The sequence below is a fragment of the Rhopalosiphum padi genome, chromosome 3 (assembly GCF_020882245.1).
Source record: "Rhopalosiphum padi isolate XX-2018 chromosome 3, ASM2088224v1, whole genome shotgun sequence".
In the NCBI taxonomy this organism is placed as follows: domain Eukaryota; kingdom Metazoa; phylum Arthropoda; class Insecta; order Hemiptera; family Aphididae; genus Rhopalosiphum; species Rhopalosiphum padi.
The window spans coordinates 64,427,777-64,448,228 of record NC_083599.1 but is presented as its reverse complement, the minus strand read 5'-3'; the positions used below and the strand labels follow the sequence as shown (position 1 = coordinate 64,448,228).

Genomic DNA, 20,452 nt, shown 5'->3' with positions numbered 1-20,452 from the left:
TGGTTCAATATATGGAGGTTCAAACAAAAATCCTAGTTTTTACCTTTAAATTCATATTCAACAATGTGTAAGAAATGAAAAAAATAAACGCGGTATTTCTTGAAAATTAAAGATCTCATAAATTCGAAAATTTCTCAATGTTACCTATAAGAAAATACAAGAAACTTTTTATAGGGAAAAAATATTACTATTTATTAAGAATCTCACAATAATTGTTATTCAAATATCAAATATGAACTGTAAACCCACCAATTTGTGATTAAACACTGTGGTGTTTGGACACAAATGCGAATTTTTCTGGATATGTCGACGGTAAAGTTGATCTCTTACCTTAAAACACGGAATCGATAATTAAAAAAGGCACAAATCGTCAAGTCGAAGATACTGTTAAACCAACACGTCATACAGTTTGAAATTACTCACACGATTCGCGCGACCCACCAATGTATCTGTATTGTTGCTTAACCACACACACGTTACACGTGAATGCTAAAAAAACTGTCTGTCCAAACCGAATTGAAAGATTTTTGAACTTTTTTACAATTCTTTTGTCAAGTCCAGATCTCAGTAATCCAAGTACCGACGTGTTACGACTTACGAGCGCTTGTCGAACGGTAGTACAACGAATAATATATTTGATAATGATTATCGTAGTATTTACTACACACTCACAGTCGCAGATTGGTATATAATATTATAATAATATATATATTATATTAGTACCTATAGACGTGTGTATGTATAAATAGATGAGATATAAAAATACACAATTACCGAGTAGGTACCGCCAAAATACACTGGTTATGGTTATCTTTCTTAATAATTCGATGATCACATTGAGTGAGTAGTGGCACGAAGCGCGATTACGTAGATTAGGTGGATATGTATAATATTATATTTTGCTGCGGTGCGCAGTGCAAAACTGCAAAGACGAAATCATTGAAATCCACAAACTTTGAATCGTTATAAATTTATAACTTTTAAACTATGTCCGATAGCCAAATTCTGTTTTATTTATTGGTTTCAATGTAAAAACTGCTTAAAATCTGAAATAAAAATTCCAAAAAAAAAAAAATGGTGTCCAGTAAAGTAAGACTATACCAATATATTTTATTATCATACAACTTTTTTCATTTTTATTAAATTAATTTGATTAATCGTTTATAATATAATCCAATTTACCTATAAAATATAAATAAATGATACCTAATAACCAATATGAATTTTTACTTTTAATTCTCACTGTTCATTGTGATTCAAATATGTTTAATCAATAATCATGTTACACTTTGATAATAACAAAAGTCACACAGGTTTACCTTAACCTTAAATAATATCTAAATAAATCATCCTTTTTAATGATCGTCCTATGTTTAATTTAGTACAAATATTTTCTTTAAATTGTTGTTGTATGATTACCTATCTATCAAATCTCAGACTTAATTGCTCTAAAATAAATTATAATATAACATAGTAATGTTATTTATATTAATTATTATTTTCTTCTTATTAGGTATATTAAATTTAAAATTGAAATTGTTAAAAAAATAACAAATAAATAGATGCAGTTTAATTGAATTTGAACCTTCAAAGCAATACTATTAAAAATAAGCTGAAAAACAAATTCAGTTAATTGTGTTATCTGTTTACTTATTTTTCCACCAAACATTTCATATTAAACTTTAATTTATAAAAAACATATACCTAGCATATATGATTTTAAACTCAAATTATTAAAATTGGACAAACATTAGAAAATAGCACTACAAATTTTAAATGTTTTTAATATGCAGCAACAATTTTGTTTTGAAACTTTTGTTACATGGAATAAATGTATTATTAACTCTTGTTAAGTTGAGTTCTAGTGAATGAAACATAAAGTAATTGTGTTATAGATGGGAACAAAATCATTTTAATATATTCATACTTTACTTTTATACGGTTGTATTAATGCTTTCATGATATAAAACATCAATCACTATTTTATAGGTAATATTGTGAACATTATTAAATTTATAAGAAAATAAATACCATTGATATGCATACAACTCACCAATACTTGTGATGTGACTTTTTTCTTGCTGAAGAAATTATACTTGTAAACATTATATGATTGTAACAATTTTAAGTCCAACTTAAAAATGTATATTATTATATTAAATAATAATATTTCATAATAATTTATAAGTAGAAGTATAAAAAAAAATCTTTTTAGAGACACTCTTTGATTCTTCTGTATTGAGATAACCCACAATCATGGTTGTAGTGAATATCAGTAATGTTACCAATTGAAAAAAAGAAATAATAAAACTTTTTCTTAAAATGTTTAAATAATGCTTGTATTAGGTAATCACTAGTTCAAAGCTTAAACTATTAAATTACATCGAAATATTAATTATAGTTTGTTTTATTATTGATAAAAATGATACAAAATTAATTTATTAAAAATAAAAATATACTAAACTATTGGTACTGCTAATACATAATATTGATAAAAAAAATATTATACCGATAAAATAAAAAATATTTGTATGTTATTTAAAGTTATTAATCGTAAATGTATTCATTGTCAGCGTTTTTATCGTCAATATATTGATCTCCATCCTCCGCTTTCGGGTCCAACACATGGATAACTGTAATAACGATAAAAATTATAAAAAATCTTTTTCTTCGCGAATTTGAGTGAAGATTTAAGTGTATTCATTGTTATAGTTAAAAAGGATGATTAATAAAGATTTTCGAAAATTATTGGTCAATTTATTTCAATCGACTGAGTATGAAAAAGTTAGATGACATCAATACTATCACACCTTAAATTTTAATTGGGTGATAAATTACATAAATCCCACCACTATAATATGTAGTTGGCACCACTAAAGCAATAATTTAAATATTTCAATTCCGCGAGTTAGAAGTTAAATCCAAGTTATATATTCTTATTTATTATTTTTTAAGTTATTTATACTTAATATTTAATTCTTAATAATACTTGAGTCAAAAATTAGAAGCTTATATTAAAATGTATTGTTTACAATAACTAATAATTAAAAGGTTGTCGTCTCAGAGATTTACAAAATACTATTATTTTTATTATTAAAAAAAAAAACCTTTAAACCGTTAATATATATTGTATAAGAATTAGAATAACATCTATCGTTTTCAACAAAAAATTATCTACGGGATTTAAATAATGCACTCTAACACAGTAACACCCTTATGTTCTACCAATGATGTATTTAGTAGATTCTTACTTACCTAGTTGATAATAGTAACGCAAATAATCAACTCTGAATAATTGACTACTTATTATTGGTGAATCAGTAATTGTCGGTCTGTAATTTATAAAATAGGTACGTTAATAAATTGCTAAAAAAATCATATCGATGATTTGAAAAGTAGTACAATGTTATCTAGGAATTTTTCATTATACACCTAGTTATGATTGAACTGTAGGTACCTATTATTATAAAATAACCTACTAAAAAAACCCTACTAATTTGGTCATTTAAAATAAGTACATTATTATCCATGAATTATTGTACCAATTATTATTATCAACTTAAAATTTTAAAAAATAGATAATAATTTTTTTTTTAAACAAATTTCTTTCAAAAGTTATGATAATTTCAACTATATGTTAATTTTATTGAGTAGTTGATTAAAGTTCTAAATTAAAGATATCTAATGATTATCATTAATCACACGATCACTAAAATGTTAAGCTTAATTAGCAATTCGGTACTTACACATCAGGAGCACAATAATTTATTTTCATAAAGTTTCGAGAACATGGTGTTCTACAACATTCGTCGACAATTCCCCTTTTTAGCTTTTTTGGACCTAAAAATGCACGTAAATCATTAGTCACGATAAATATAATTATTTGATAAACCTATCTGAATGATATAATATATTTTAAATGCATTTGACTAATGGATTGCCAGGTATCTAATACATGCATTATAATTCTTTAAATTACAGTTTATTATAAAGTAATTAAATCAAATAAACCTATATTAAATACAACTTTAAAATTCTAGTTACTCTATACTTCATATCAATATAATTTGTAATTAGATTATAGAGAAATTATATTAACCTTTGGCATCGTTGTATTTACCACTGCATAAAATGGCAAGCTCGTTCGATAAACGTGAGCCACAAAATTGGTCCAACTTATTCATATATGCATTGTCCCATAAGGATGGTGCGCCTAGAACTACACTTAAACACACTCCGAGTAAAGTTAAAATGCTATTATATAACTTCATTTTTAACTGAAACATACAAAACATTATATGGATTATAAATAGGTAGGTTTAATTAAAATGAATTAATTCATTATGTAAAAAAAAAAAAAATTTATACGTTTTGGCGTTTTGCTCTAATTTGTTAATGCATTCATTTGTAAATAAAGAATAATTGATAAATTATAAGAATTTTTTTATTGCCAAGTTTTGAGTGTAAAAATAATATATCTATTCTACTATTGATTGTTTTAAAATTAAATTGACTGTAAACAAATCTCGAATAAAAGCAAATTTATATCATATAGACACAACACGTGTGTAATGTAGGTACAAGAAATAAATAAATATTTTATTAAAACAATTATAAAAATAATAATCGACCGATAAAATAACTTAACATTAAGTAATATGCTGATAAATATAACATACTTGTGCAGAGAAGGTTTTCCATAAAGGATGACGATGGCACGGTTTAGTTGGTAGAAGAGACAGAAGAGTCAATGCCTGTTACTAAGACTGAAGCTATACTGAATTGTAATCGTTTGAGGTATGGTACAGCCGGCGATGCCTATCTGGTTGCAGTGGCGCAACCAGGATTTATTCAAGGGGGGGGGTCCAGGAAATTTTTTTATTTATTATACATATATTGTTTTTCTGTTCTCTTCCTGAGTATATACTATATACATTATAAATATATTTCATTGCTTGATAAATACAATTATATTATTTAATACACATATTATTTACATTTTTAAATTTATATTTACAACGAAAGTATTTCAATTAATTATTATTATTATGCTAATTTAATTATGGTAGTCATTATTTATTATTATTATCTATAGTGTAAAATCTAAGCGCCGGTTTTCATCAGATAATATATTTATAACTTCTTCCACTGTTGCTAGGACTTCTCGGTGAATATTAAGATTAGCCAAATCATTCAACCTATTTTCAGAAGTAGTGTTCCTTAAATAATTTTTAATTCTCTTGAGTGATGAGAATGTTCATTCCGCTTCAAACGATGTAACAGGTAGAACAACGAGGATGTGCAATAAGGTATATACATTTTTATAAAAATCAGGATTACATTTTGATAGTGCATCTAATGCACTCGTGGGTTTAATATTATTTTCTCTTAAAAACCTATGCCATAAATTAATTTCTATTACTACTTTATCATAGCATTCGATATCATTTTGATAAAAATGTACAAGTTGATGAAGATCAGTTTTAATATTATTATACTATGGCATAAGCCAATGGGGGGGTCCGGACCCGGGGTCCACCCCCCTAGGTTCGCCACTGCCTGGTTGTATAATGGTTATAGGTTGAGAAGATGAAGTGGCAGGGATTGGTTAGATCTAAAATCAGGTTTACTGAGAGACCTTATAAGAATGGAAGGTTCCACCTATATTTCCCTTCTACTGCTGAAATGAAATTATATATTTTTCAAATGTATATTATTTAATTTCTACTCTAACGTATCACCGTATAATTTTATTCGGCACCTATAGAACACAAATATATTGTATAGGTACAAAAAGTGTACAATTAAATTGAGAATAAGGGTGAATTAAATGTTCTAAACTTTTTCAATAAAAGTATTTTTTAATTTCTTTACAACAACTTTATTACAGTTTCACTTTTCTACCAGAAAATATATTAAAATCGAAGAATTTTTACTGCTCCAATAGGTATAATAAAAAAAAATACCTATCAATATGCTAAAACATTATTTATATAATCGTAAATCATTATTATATTGTTAATATCGATGAAGATGAATGAACTGAATATATATAGCAACTATAAAAATCCGCTCAGCAACAATACACTTTAGTAAATAAGAAAATATATAGAAATTATATAGAATTCGATTTTATAATATAAATTATACAATAAGTCGGGTTCAGTTCGTATATAAATCACTAACTTAAAATAAAAAAAAATAAGAAATACCGAAATTCTCATAATATTTTTTCGTGTATTGTGTTTATGTTTCATTGAAACGTCCATGCAGGTGTAAATAAATACAAATGGCGTATGGATGGTCGGATGCGCCCCATACCTGTGTGGCACCAGACCGGCGTCGTCTTGCCGCGCTGAAGATGTTTTGTTGTAGATAGGTACTGTAATTATACGAGTCTTAAACATAATCTTTTCGGCGCCAATATACCTTTTATCGTTAATCTTTTCGACGCCAGTGGGTGCCCATATATATAAAATGTTTATGTCCTGTCCGTCTATTGCGCAGTTTGAACAAGTATGATCTATACTACCTAATGCGTTATTATCAGCCACATAAAATAATAAAGCGAACATCTATTCTACACGACACACACGTCGATGAACTATAATTTGGACAGAAAATAATAAAATATTTAATATAATATAATACCATTGTATTCAATCATTTTATTACAACATTTACTGTATCTATGAATAAACATTTATTCTATATTTTTACGGTAAAGTTTATTTAACAGTCGTGTTGAAGTCGAATGCATTTTGGCATTTAAACTCTGAAATGAAAACTATTTTATAGTTACATAACATATTATACACAGCTTATAATATACAAAACATGTACACAAATCCAAATAATCCAATGCTTGTGACATTAATAAACTATTAAATTTATCAATATTTTTGAATGTGTACAACCCCCTATTATTTAATCATCCAATCATGACTAGATTCACTAGAAATTGCGTGTCAATGCTTAATGCTCATTATTTACATTTATAAAAAATACAAAATTATAAAAATATAATCATTATCTAAATATGTTTGAAAATTTTGTATAAATCTACCGGTGGAGTACGATTGCGCGCGTTTTACCTTTTTGGGCATACGATTGCGCGCGGTGCCGGAATAACAAAGAACATGCTTTTGACTATTCAAAAGCGTACGATTGCGCGTGAAATTGGATGCGACGTTGCCAACTTATTATTAAAATTTAAAATAATAATTATTATTAAAAAAATTATAAAAAAATTTGTTATTTGTCGTATATGTTGTTATTGTATTTATTTCTAATAACATTATACAAAATTATGAACAAAAATATTCATTAAAAAAAATCTTTATAATAAAATAATATAAAATATTCGAATAGATATCAAAAAAAATTTAGAATTGAAAAAGACTAAAGAAAAAAACTTAAAATTAAGAACTGTGCTTAATCATAAGTTATGGATTATAATATTATCGTCACCTATATAATGTCATCGGTATATTATCCAGTTATGTCACTAGTAGGTAGGTAATACCTCAGTATTGTTAAAACGCACGATGTACAAACGACCAACCAAATTTCTTACCTGAGGTACTAATGACGCGCTAACGACAAACACCGTATGTAACTAGCATCAAAAAGAGGAATCAAATAACAATTTCCTTAAATTGGTTATATTATACATAAACATAACATGTAGTTTTTAGCGGTTTTTTAAATATTATTATTTATTTATATTTATATTGTACACATTTTTAATTTACTTTTTAACATAACTTTTGATAATATAGTAGTAATAAATTAAAAAACTGATTATTTTGATTTGTTAATATACTATATTTTTTGACGTTTGTAATATTGACATTTTATTTAAATTTTAAATTTTAATAATTGATATTATACTGTATATACTTAGGTATGTAACTTTTATTTACAATTTATACTTTATGTATATAATAGTACAAATAGTGTTCGCGTTCTGAAATGAACATTTTTACCCAACCGTACATAGTATCCGCATTATGCAGTTTAAACAAAAGACCGTACAGTGTGGCCGTTTGCCAGACAACTGCATACAATTGTCACACACAGTATAATAATTGCGTTGTCATTTCGTAAGTTTGTATGTTTTTGTACGGTATGCGATTTAAAAAATCGATACAAAAACTCACCTACGGTTATAATTTGTTATTATAATGTGTTGGTATATAATAAAGATCGTTGAGTTTCGAAACAACCAACCAACCAACGAATAAAACTTACGAGTAACGTGTTGCCGATTATTTTCTCTAAAGTAAATACAATTAATATAAAAACCTGAGGGTTTCTGCTTCAACATTTCAGAATTGTAAAGAATTATTTTGCAAATATATTATTTTTTTTTTGTGGAAATATTGTTATTGTTATAGTAATACGTATACATAAAACAGGATTTCGATCTTTTTAAATTGTGAACTGAGAGCAGCTACAGGAATGTTCATTTTCACACATTCTCAATTTTTTTCCCGGGGCGAATGATTTATTGGTTTTATACAATAAATGATTTTTATTTTCGAAAATGTTTTTTGGGATGATATTATAAATTATATAATACGTGTCTATTGTCGAAAACACACTACACTACGTGCCTTATTATTATTTCATTGAAGGTACGGTATATGGCCATCAAGAAAAATGTCTAAAATAACGTGGAACTAATCCACAACAGCGGATATCATTCGACCCATCTCTGAATGCGATTCACACAAAAATAAAGTTGTCCCTATACCTATTACAATGGATTTTATAACTCTGCAGGGCATCCGCCGAACACGTTCTTACACATTGGTCACACCCCCACAATGATTAATGACATTTCGCTGTTGTCGATTTCTATGGTTATATATATTTTTTTTTAATTCGGGATTCAAAATATTATTTCAAAAGGAATTACGACGCACATCGTTAAATCGAAGAATATGGACATAAGGTGCATCTACGTTTACTATTCGTGCTTCAAACTTTGTAAAATTGTAAAATCTATGTCTTTTAAATTTTTACCCGTTTTGGTATTAACATTTTTTGTAACATAACATCACATTAATATAAAATAACTTAATACTGTTTGCCTTAAATTAGTTTATTACAGTTAATGCACAACATCTTATTTAAAAAAAATATTAATTAGGTATGCTAAAGCTAAGCAGCGCCCAAAAACTGACACACTGCTATTGAACTCGTCAATAACTCGTTTTACATAAATGAGTTGATTTTTCTCAATTTGTAACAAAGATAAAGTACTGAGACGTTCTTGAACCCATTGTTATCTGCAGATATGTTTTTAAACGCCGTAAACACGAAAAACTTCTTTCTCACGACGCAGTATTCGTAGAAATTGTTAAACAAAATGTTGGCAACACGAACATATTATTTATACCTATTATAAATTATTTACTTACAATTATCTATAATATTAGCTACGGCTATAATTGATTAATAACATAATTATTACATAACGTGATGTATTTTATATTCTTATAATTTGTTCAGTTCATTTTTATCAGACAATAATTTAGAATTATATTTTTATCGAATTTCGAGTTCAGTTTATTTCAGCAGGTGCAAACGAATATCTTTGCACCTGCTATATATCGTGAGGGGATGCAGTCGCACCTGCTATATATTGCCAGGGGATGTAAGTGCACCGTCGTGCACCCCCGTATTTACGCCATCACTAATGTGAGCGCATCATAAATACGAATATATTGTACGTATGTTTACAAATTCCCTGAATAGCCGTCTATAATACAGGTGCCGTAGTCACGTTTTAACTAAACCGGTTAGCGGCCGTTGATTTGGGTTTAATACGGCGATATTGGTATAAAAATTGAACACTTCACGGTTAAGACTGCAGGAGTGAACGGTATATACCGATATATACTGATATATATCAGTGTACATTCGTGTACATTCATATATATTAGTATTATGTTTAAATGAATTATAGAGTTTTTAAAAGGTTATATCTTATATATAATAATAAGCTATTAATTGTGTATGTGCTTTAATGAATACAACGCCATTTGAATTGTTTATTGACACTTAATAGCCCTTAGGTTAACCTACTATAATATTATGGGTCATTTTAAAAATAGTTGGTAAATAGATATTGTGAATAAATAAGAAATGAGTTATTTTCAGCAATATTTTATAATGAAATTGCATTTTTACAACCATAAAATGTACCATGTCGTTTAGAGAAATAAAATATGCAGTACTTAATGATTTTTAGGAGATAAACTTATTTTTTGTGTTTATTCGCAAGCAATTATGAACTATTAGTTATTAATTATGCTGAATAACTGTTAATAATACTATTAATTTTAAACGATATACCAATTTTATTATTATTTAATTTTATTTGAAAGTTTTGTAACAATAAGCGTTATAGTACATACAACATACAACATAGTACAACCACAACGGTCATCAGATGGTAATAATTAATAATAATATTAGTTACCGTCAACGCCAGATAGGCGGATTATCGAAGCGTATGAGAAAAACTGCAGAAAATCTTCGAATTCGTTAGTTGGATATTATCATCGAAATTATTGTGGCGTAGTTGGAAAAATATCCATTTATATTCTATAATTCTAATATCAGTAATATCGCTATACACAAATATATTACACGAACAATGTCATCATCACCAATGGTAATTTATTTTAATAAATATAACGTAAAAAACCTGCCACGCATTTCAAGGAATATCGTGTAACTACGTTACTGCCTGTGTTTTAAAATTCTGTTAGTTACAGCCTGTGTTCAAAACCACGTACATGCAATTGCGTCCGACGGAAAATCTACATTTTTTTTAAATGTTATACACGCACCACCGAGTGGGTTCAAGCCTTCAAGCAACGCCTGTATAGCTGTATGCGAGCAGGTTTTGGTCGATAGGCAACTCAACACACAATCTGTTTATTAATTCAAAAAAATAAATTACATAAATGGATAAAATATAAAGGTAGGATGTACCAACATTTAAATAATTTAATCAAGTTATTATTTACTTATTTAATTAAGAGGATGTCATCGTAATATTTGTTATCTCTCTCTAACCCACGCATAACATGGCAAATCTTACTTTCACAATAATGACTATAAACATATTAATTTCTCAAATTTGAAAGCAATGACCTTTTATAAAATTTAAAGTTTAAAACATTATCTAGGGTATCTCATAAGCGTTTTATTATATTTTAATTTTAAAACAAGTTATGAGTATTTTAAAACTGTAAATTATTTATACATTTTAAGAAACTCATAACTCGCTTTAAAATTAAAATATAATAAAACGCTTATGAGATGCCCCAGATAATGTTCGTAACTTTAAATTTTATAAAAGGTCATTGCATTCTAATTTGAGAAATTAATATGGTTACAATGTTATTAAGAACGTACAATTTTCTATAATCTGCGTGGGTTAGAGAGAGATAACAAATATTACGATGGCTTTATCTTAAGAGCATACAAAAAATTATACATAATAAATATAAATTTGTAATTATTATAAACTGTATGCGAGCACCTGTGTTTTGATCGATAGGCAACTCAACACACAATCTGTTTATTAATTCAACAAAATAAATTACATAAAAGGATAAATATAAAAGTAGGATGTACCAACATTTAAATAATTTAATAAATTTATTATTTACTTTTTTAAGAGCGCACAAACAATTATAAATTAAAAATATTAAATTTAAATTCATAATTAGAAACTAATTTTACAGTTAGTAATCGGGATACAGTACTGCACGTCTACGCATTCCGTTTACAAGAAGTTATATAAGCAATACTAATAATTACCAGCTGTCATAGAATACATTTTAATTAGTTATTAATCATTATTCAGTATTCTGTTCAATGATGAACACAGCCACACAGACCACTGTTACAAAATCAAAAATCTGGAACTTTGATTAATAATCATGAATCTTAAGACCGGTTTACTAATAACTACTAGCTAGTAGCTTGTATACTAGTATACATATTACAAAATCTATTTCCAACGAGAAATACTAACAAATAAATATTAATAGAATCAGTGGCGTTTCCAGGGGGGGGGCTAAAGGGGATATAGCCCCCCATCGGCAGTATTTTTTATATTGTTTTGAAATATTTAAATTTAAATATGGAAATTGTCTTACAAATTTTAATTATTTAAAATAGTAAATACAACGTTAATATGTTAATATTTTTATTTTGTCGTTATTGATTTTCAATAACTCAAGTTAAAAGTATTTAGCCCCCCCCCCCCTATAAAAAAATCCTGGCTACGCTTCTGAATAGAACGATAAGTATTACTAACAATTTGGATTTAAATACATTATTCAGTAATGTAATATTAACAGAGTTAATTATTATTTTCTAAACGTTTCAATACAATTATATAACATTTACATATTAATAAATTCAATATTTTGAAAATATTAATATATAGCTCATGGTAATAATATAGATATACTATATAGCAGTTGTGTATAGCAACTATTAAAATATGGTATGTTAATAATTGTTCCTTCTTTTTATTTTATTTTTACTGAAATAGGTTCTTAAGGCGATGAAAAGGAAATAAACACTTCTTTCATATTTTCATTTACACATTGTGATATTGCAGATATTTGTACTACCAATATTCCAATCAGTCATATTTCATCAATTTTTCTATCATCCGATGGTTTTGGTAATTTTTTTCATTTTAGAACTTAATGTACCCGTCGCATACATTTTATTTTGTTATAGTGATTTCATATAAATTATAAATACTAAAATAATTATCCATGTATATTATACTATTTTTACTATCAAATTCATTCATTAAATTCATAATTTCTTTAGTTCCAAGATCTGTATCCACTACATTGTTACTACAGTTTTAGTATAAATTTAAAAATTCAGGTTATAACCTGCTTGATTGAAAAACATCCAAACTTTATAACCACGTTTTATTGGTTTATTTTTCATATACTGTTCCTTGGATGATCTACTTTTAAATTTGACTTTACTCTGGGCTTAAAGTGGAAAAGAATTCTAGGAGGGACTTGTCTCCATAAAGTTTTAAACGTTCTATGTATCATTTAATGTATTATGTGTAATGTGTAATATATAAACAGTGATTGTGTAATATACTCATCCCACTTTTATCTCTAAATAATATTCATATTTATAATTTATTTCATGAAAAATTTAAACCACAAATAATACTACTTTTTTAAGAATAATGAATATTTTTTCTCATAATATAAAGTTGTAAATATTGGTTGTCTTTTAAAAAAACTAAAGAAATAAATCAGACAAAAACTGTAACAGAAAAATTTCAAATTCTACATATAGGGAGTTAGCGAACTTAAAAAATGATACATTCACACTTTACATTATTTAATAAAGAGCTATTAAAAAAAAAAAAAATCATAAATATTTAAATAGGAACATAAATTGTATTTTCTTTGATAAATGTTTAATTTAACATTAAATAACACAAATTTATAAATAATAAAAACTAATAAGATTTAATCTTAACGGAATTCTGAGTCATAGTCACTAATGTTTGAATATAATTGAAGCGTTACGGCATACCTTACGAATAATTTGTTAAAGGGGATGCTTTTTAACCACCATTAGAGCTCCCTTTGAGTCATCCCTCACTTAAACCCTTAACTTACTATACTTTCATCTAAAGCTAATTTCTAATATGGTTGATATGATATGATTTTTTTTAAATGTTTTACTCAAACTATTTAAAAGTGGCCTAATTTTATACAATTTATCATAGTCTGTTTCTCCTCTTTTTGGTTTGAGAGAGTTATCATTGGAATGTAAATGTGAAAGAATTTATTCAAATCTATTCTTTGGCATTATTTTAGAAATAAAATCATCGTGGAAATCGGTGGCATTCAACCAATAGTTGTTGTAGCTAGGAAGCTTTCTTAAAGATATAAAATAAATTAGTTAAAAAAAAAAATGTTGAATTCATTTGATGTAATAGTGCATACAATATGCCTGTTTGAGTTGCCTATAGATTAGTTTGAAATTAAATGTGTTCCAAAAAAGACTCAGGAAAGAGTTTTAAATATATAAAGGTTGAAGTTATTTTTACCATACTTGTTATGTGTTCTGTGATCCCAACAATATTTAATACAAAAATTGCATTTTTAATTTATACAATGGTGATGATAAACATAAGAATCAGTATTGTATGCTACGACAAAAAAAAGTAAATAGTTAGGCAAATACAATTATCTATAACACAAAATGTTAGTATATTTACTAAACACTTGAAGTGGTATTTATCACTAACCACTATCCGTAAAAAAGAAAAAATTCATAACCACCATGCAAAAATAAAATAAATTGGTTAATGCAACTCACCATTTTAAATGTTTACTTAAATTACTTTGATTCGTAGAGTTAAAAAAATATGTACTATAATAGTTAATTAAAAACTGATTATAAAAACAGATCGCTCTCATAATACGTAAAATTGAATATTTTATTGTGCTATACATAAAATGTGTAAACCAGAATTGTAGACAGCTAGGTTATCTAATTAAAAGAACGTCACACCAGCATGTGTTGTTTTCGTCTTAGAAACTAATAATGAATCAAATTTAACATTCAATTTTAAAATAATCATAACTTGCATCAAAATTCAAATATTAATAAAAGCCTCTAAGTCTAAGATGCCATAGATACAATAATAGCTTTAAATTTAAAAAAAATTAATTTATTCTAATTTTAAATATAAGAATAAAATGAATTATTGAGAACATAATATTTGCTATAAGTTTGTGAGATAGAAACACCACATCAGGATTTGTGTCCTTTTTCATGTTAGTACGTCATTATTGTGACTAGGTATGTAGTATAAAGTATAATAAATTGTATAGTATTGTACAATGCATCTCCTTCTATTATTATTAAGATTACATACTCTTGTAATAATAATGTAATATGTAACAACTCAAGACTTTCACATTCCTTTATATAGGTTTGTTTATATAATTGTTACAATATAAAAAATAAGCATGTATCAAAGTTATATTTATTCTATATTTTATGTAATATCAGACCATGTAGTATGTATATTCTTCTCAGCATCAAAAATTATTTGATTTGGATGAAATCAACCAGGACAAATTCACTTAAAAATATAATATTGTTTTTAAAATTATATAATCTATTTAATTGTGGACTATATGACTATCAAAATAAACTTAAAAAAATACTTGTCTAATAAGAATAATTGTTACATTAAGGTTTGATGATATAATAATCTGTATTACAAGTACTGATTATAATAAAAACCAAAATTAGCCAAGTAAAATAAATCAAATTCTTATCTTTATGATGACAAGTAAGATAGCAAAATTGTCTTATTTAGACAAAATAGAATAAAATAAGAAAAAAATTGAAAAATAAAACAACAACAATGAAATAGTTATGATTAATCTATGATTAAATAATAGAAAAAAGGATTATTAATATGAAATATAAGGAAGTGTTACCATGAAAAAGTTATAAAAAGGAAAGTTAGAAGTCTTTTAAATGTGATTCTATTATAAATAACTATAAATTTACTAATTGGATTCAGATAATCGCTACTAAAAAAGTATTGAACAGAATAAAAGAATTAGTTAAATTCGGAAAATTATATGAACAAAGTTGTATATTTCATTATATATATTTGTGATAAAAAGCTATGATCTCCAAATTCAAATTATATGATAAACATCACAGTGATATTATAATGAACACATCAATCTCCGAAAGATTAATAATCAATTATACTTATAATGTGTAATAACCAAGGCTGTGATTTTAATGCATTTGTATGTTTACTTCGCTACACCGTATAGTAAAATGGATTCGGCCAAAATTTGTGTTAAATGCATGTTCTAATGATATTTTTGTATAAATGCTTTTTTTTGTACTATTCTTATTTTTAATCGGGTATTTAATGTGTATTATTGACTATTGTACTCTTGAAGTTGAGATTAAATTAATTTACTGATATCAACAAGTACATAACGGATGACAAAAATTGTTGATTGTACAATACTTATACTTATGCTTTAAAGGTATAAAATATATAATTTTAAGTAGAAATAAATTCTATTCTAAGCATATATTTTTTATCGATTTTGTATACGACAAAGATCAAGACTAGTCAAGCCCAATAAGTCATATACTCATGCAAGCAAACCAATTTGTAATATTACTAATATTTAAACTAAAATTAATAAAAAAATAAGAATAAAAGTTAAATTTTAATAATTTTTTAAGCATATTTTGTCAGTTTTTACTGCATATATGCATGCATATTTTAATAGTTTTCAAGTGCATTAAATTCACAGCCTTGGTAATAACTAATGATTAACTATCAGAAATTTGAAATTTATCAACTTTTCCTCAACAAACTACCATTACATTTATCCAGTTTTTACAACAGCATTAGCCTGACCAGTGAACGTCCTAAGTTCTAATCATACATAGTATACAAAATTTTTAGAAGAAAAATAGATTTTAACAAAGTATTAAGCTTTTGGAGTGTTTGCTAAAAGTAATTATGGACAAATTTTTTAGTGTTGTAATGATATATAATATATAAAATATATATTTAATTTATTTTAACATTTAGCAATTTAAGTGTACAAATTATATATAATTTAATTTAACATTTTCTTATATTAATTTTAACATTTAGTATAAAGTAAATAAATTGAAAAAATAATATATTATCAAATGTTATATACATAAATGCTTTGTAAGATGAGGCAATTTATGCCCTGATTAATAGCATAGGCAGCATCCCACAACTCTTTTTATAAAAGCACAAAATTTATGAAATAAGTCGCTCAGTCGCTTCGCCATTCAGGGGACTAGCAGCTCAGTCGCACACCCGGTCAATATCCTGTCACTGTCCGTGTATCATATTTAGTTTGTTAAATTAAAATATTGTTCATAATTCACTTTTGTATTTCATCAATTCCTAATACATTCAAAACTCAAGAGGATCAGTTTAAACAACAAGATTTGCTAGAGTTAAAGTAATATATCTATATTTAACATATACTCTACGTATAGTCATAAATACACATTTTTTACATGAAAACTCTCTTATTCACACCCCGAATTAAGTTTACACGTTAATAAATATGTATATAAAGTAATGAGCTAAGAATATCAATCTAAATACTATATATTAATTTTTATATACTAATATTAAATTAGAACATTATACAGTAAAACCTCGATAAGACGAAACTTCGATAAGATGAAACTTCGGTAAAACGGAAACCCTGTTAACACGGAAAAATTGCATAGTCCCAAGCGATTCTGTCTTATCGAGGTTTTACTGTACTATATTTTTAACTCATTACAGTGTGATGATTTATAATGCCATGATTTACATACTATTTTTAAATGATCCTTTAATTAACAAGCTTTACTAACAAAATGTTGAATGTAATTGTTTTAAAATATTCAACTCTTATGTTTTGTTTATATTGCAATCAAGTTGATACAGTCAATTCTTTTACATTTCTTAAGTAGAAATTATTTTTACATATTGCATTTTTGTTTTACAAATTAGATATAATATGTTTATTAATTAAATAATTATTTAGAAAAATAATAAAATGATTAACAGTAAAACAAATAATTACCTATATAATTCCTATTCTATTTTAAACTAATTTATATCTAGATTGGAGTAAATCATAGTTAGGCGTATTATTATTAATAGTAATTTAAAATTATCATAATGTTAAAAAGTAGGATATAAAATGTGTTTTCGCTACATTACTTTGCAACATTAGAACCCAGAATTGGCCAACACCACATAAAATATATTTGATTGACCATCTAAACTTAATCATTACTTGTCCATAGCCAACAACTTAAAATGTCTTAAGCAAACATCTATAAATAAAAAAAATAATAAATCTACACATTTTCAATTATATTTGTTTGACTTGTGAGAATCCATAAAGCAATTTCATAATGAGTATATATACAATTTTCATTTACGCCACAAATTTGCCATCATTGGAAATTTGACTTGATCTCATAGTTATAATTCATATGTTTTCCAGACCAAAATAGTTGAGGCTATAAAATACACAGTTTATAAATAATTATTATTTTAATATTGAATGAATAAAATATGTAATAAACCTTTTTAAAAGCAGGATGCAGTAATCTTAATCAATATTGGTCACCAGATATCACCAGATATAAATTAACCAATCAAACTATACTAGAATCGCTCTGAAATTAATTTTTATGTGTTAATAAAAATGTTCATGTGATAGTCTTGGGTAGCAATGATAAGGCCCCCAATTCTTGGTATGACTAGATTGGATTTCGTTCTACAATAAAAAAAAAAATATATGAATTAATAATGACATAAATAAATTAAGAGGACTTAGTACCCGCTTGTGTTGTCTCCGTCTTACACACGTACGAGATAGCAAATTTTTGTTTACTAGTTTCAATATTGAGCTATTATTTTTGATATTGGAGTGTATTGACCTATTATAAAATTTAAAGGTAAGATTATTATCCTGGGTCTCATGTAGCCTTTTATTGATATTGTTATTTTTAATTAAGTTATGATCATTTTAAAATGTTCAGTTTCAAAAAGATCATAACTTACTTAAAAATAACAATATCAATAAAAGGCTACATGGGGCCCTGGATAATAATCTTACCTTTACATTTTATAATAGGTCAGTTCTTTCTAATAACAAAAATAATAGCACAATATTGAAACCAGTGAACGAAAATTTGCTATGTCGCACGTGTGTAAGACGGAGACAACACATGCGGTACTACGTCTTCTTAACAATAAATACATTTTTTACTAACACTCATTAACAAAGCAGCTTCAACTATAGCTTTTTCAGTTTGTGGTAAAAGTTAATTCATTTGATCACCACAATAAAGAGTACATACTAATCAATCAAAAAGATATAAGAAAGTAAAATTAATATTGTAAAATAGCTTTTGTATAATTTTTATATTTTTTACATATTCTTTTTGGAGATTTAGATATTGTGAGATGATAGCCTGTATTGCAAAGTATATTATTTTACTAAATTAATTACCCTGGAACTGTCCATAGTTTTCTTTCAAACACTGAATATCACCCCTAAGAAGACGTCATACCAGCTGTGTTGTTCCTTCTTACTAACTTACATCGTAGAAAATGTGCGTTTAGTAAAACACTTTTTATGTTGTTAGCTATAATATTGGAGTAAATTTAATCTATTAATATAAATATTATGTTACAATATATCACTTTAATAATATTACACTTACGTTCAGAATCGTAAATCAGACAACGTACATTGTTGAATACACGTAGGTACTAAAATTCTTGTCATTAACAATAATCCAGATTTTACACCTTTGAATTGAACTCATAACCAACAATGTGTCTACCGTTGTCTACATAAGGTATGGAAAACATACCTTATGTATGGTGTGGTCACACATATTGAGTTTTTTTTTCGTTGTCTCCCTGTTATGAGAAAATATTATAAAAGACTTCTTACAAGAGACAAAATATTACTATTAATTAGAAATAGTGGGTCAGTATAACCATTGATTTAATAATATACAGATAAGCCATTCTATCGTTAATAGTAGCTAATTGCATTCAGCCGTTGGATGTCGAGGAGTTCGATTGCATTCAAGATGAGTAAACATAAGGTTTTCTTATCCTATTTTATTTGTATATATTATAAAATCAACGGTACAACCCACAATTGTCATTCGAATAACAAAATATTTACTATATTATACTCACAAATATGTGATTGAACTCTCCATACAAACGTGGCGTACGTGCTGCATTGCAATTACTTATAGCATATAAATTCCCTGTATTTATGCACAAATGCGACTTTTTCTGGACACCCATGTCGACGGTAAAGTTAATCTTATACCTTAAAACACGGAATCAATTATTAAAAATGACACAAATAGTTAAGACGGAGATACTGTCAAACCAACAAACGCAGTTTAGAATTACTTACATGATATATGACCCACCAAGTATCTGTAATGTTCCTTAACCACGTAAGTGAACGCTAAAACAATTTCTATCTTGACTGAATTGAATGATTTTTGAACTATATCCCAACGTGTTGTTCAGTAAGACAGTAACGAAAAATATTACGATAATGCTTATCACGGTACTTCACATTCACCTCCGCAACAGCTGCTGATATAATAACTCACTGGGTACTGCTGATAATGTAATCTCTCTAACTCGATAATGAGAAAATTGTATAGAAACATTAGAATTAGAAACGAGTAACGATCAAGTGTGGACTGTGGAGTGACATAAATAGATGATTAAAGATGATGCTTAAAATCCACAAAATTTGAATCGCTATAACTTTTAAAC

The 20,452-nt window shown here is 26.5% G+C and overlaps 1 protein-coding gene and 1 long non-coding RNA gene across 4 annotated transcripts; both read right to left on the bottom strand.

Annotated features, from left to right (window-relative positions):
* Nucleotides 1-2,547: 2,547 nt before the first annotated feature.
* Nucleotides 2,548-4,776, bottom strand: LOC132925335 (bombyxin F-1-like). The gene is made up of 5 exons (XM_060989741.1): nucleotides 4,680-4,776; nucleotides 4,100-4,277; nucleotides 3,747-3,840; nucleotides 3,256-3,332; nucleotides 2,548-2,633 (listed from the first exon to the last, which is right to left on the bottom strand). The coding sequence occupies exons 2-5, from the start codon at nucleotides 4,269-4,271 to the stop codon at nucleotides 2,548-2,550; spliced, it is 429 nt and encodes a 142-aa protein (XP_060845724.1). The 5' UTR covers nucleotides 4,272-4,277; nucleotides 4,680-4,776.
* Nucleotides 4,777-16,990: 12,214 nt separating this feature from the next.
* On the bottom strand, nucleotides 16,991-20,200 carry LOC132927731 (uncharacterized). Of its 3 annotated transcripts, none has more exons than XR_009661824.1 (7): nucleotides 20,079-20,200; nucleotides 19,850-19,988; nucleotides 19,360-19,561; nucleotides 19,146-19,281; nucleotides 18,907-18,992; nucleotides 18,214-18,407; nucleotides 16,991-18,147 (listed from the first exon to the last, which is right to left on the bottom strand). It is a non-coding gene; the product is annotated as an uncharacterized LOC132927731 (long non-coding RNA). The 3 variants fall into 3 exon arrangements; XR_009661825.1 differs by lacking the exon at nucleotides 18,907-18,992 and having other exon boundaries at nucleotides 16,991-17,958; nucleotides 18,054-18,147; XR_009661823.1 differs by lacking the exon at nucleotides 18,907-18,992.
* Nucleotides 20,201-20,452: the final 252 nt, after the last annotated feature.

Coding starts and splice junctions, on each gene's coding strand:
- LOC132925335 (XM_060989741.1), bottom strand. CDS start 4,271: ATGAAGTTATATAATAGCATTTTAACTTTACTCGGAGTGTGTTTAAGT. Junction 3,841..4,099: donor TAAATACAACGATGCCAAAG/GTTAATATAATT, acceptor GTGCATTTTTAG/GTCCAAAAAAGCTAAAAAGG. Junction 3,333..3,746: donor AATTATTGTGCTCCTGATGT/GTAAGTACCGAA, acceptor TATAAATTACAG/ACCGACAATTACTGATTCAC.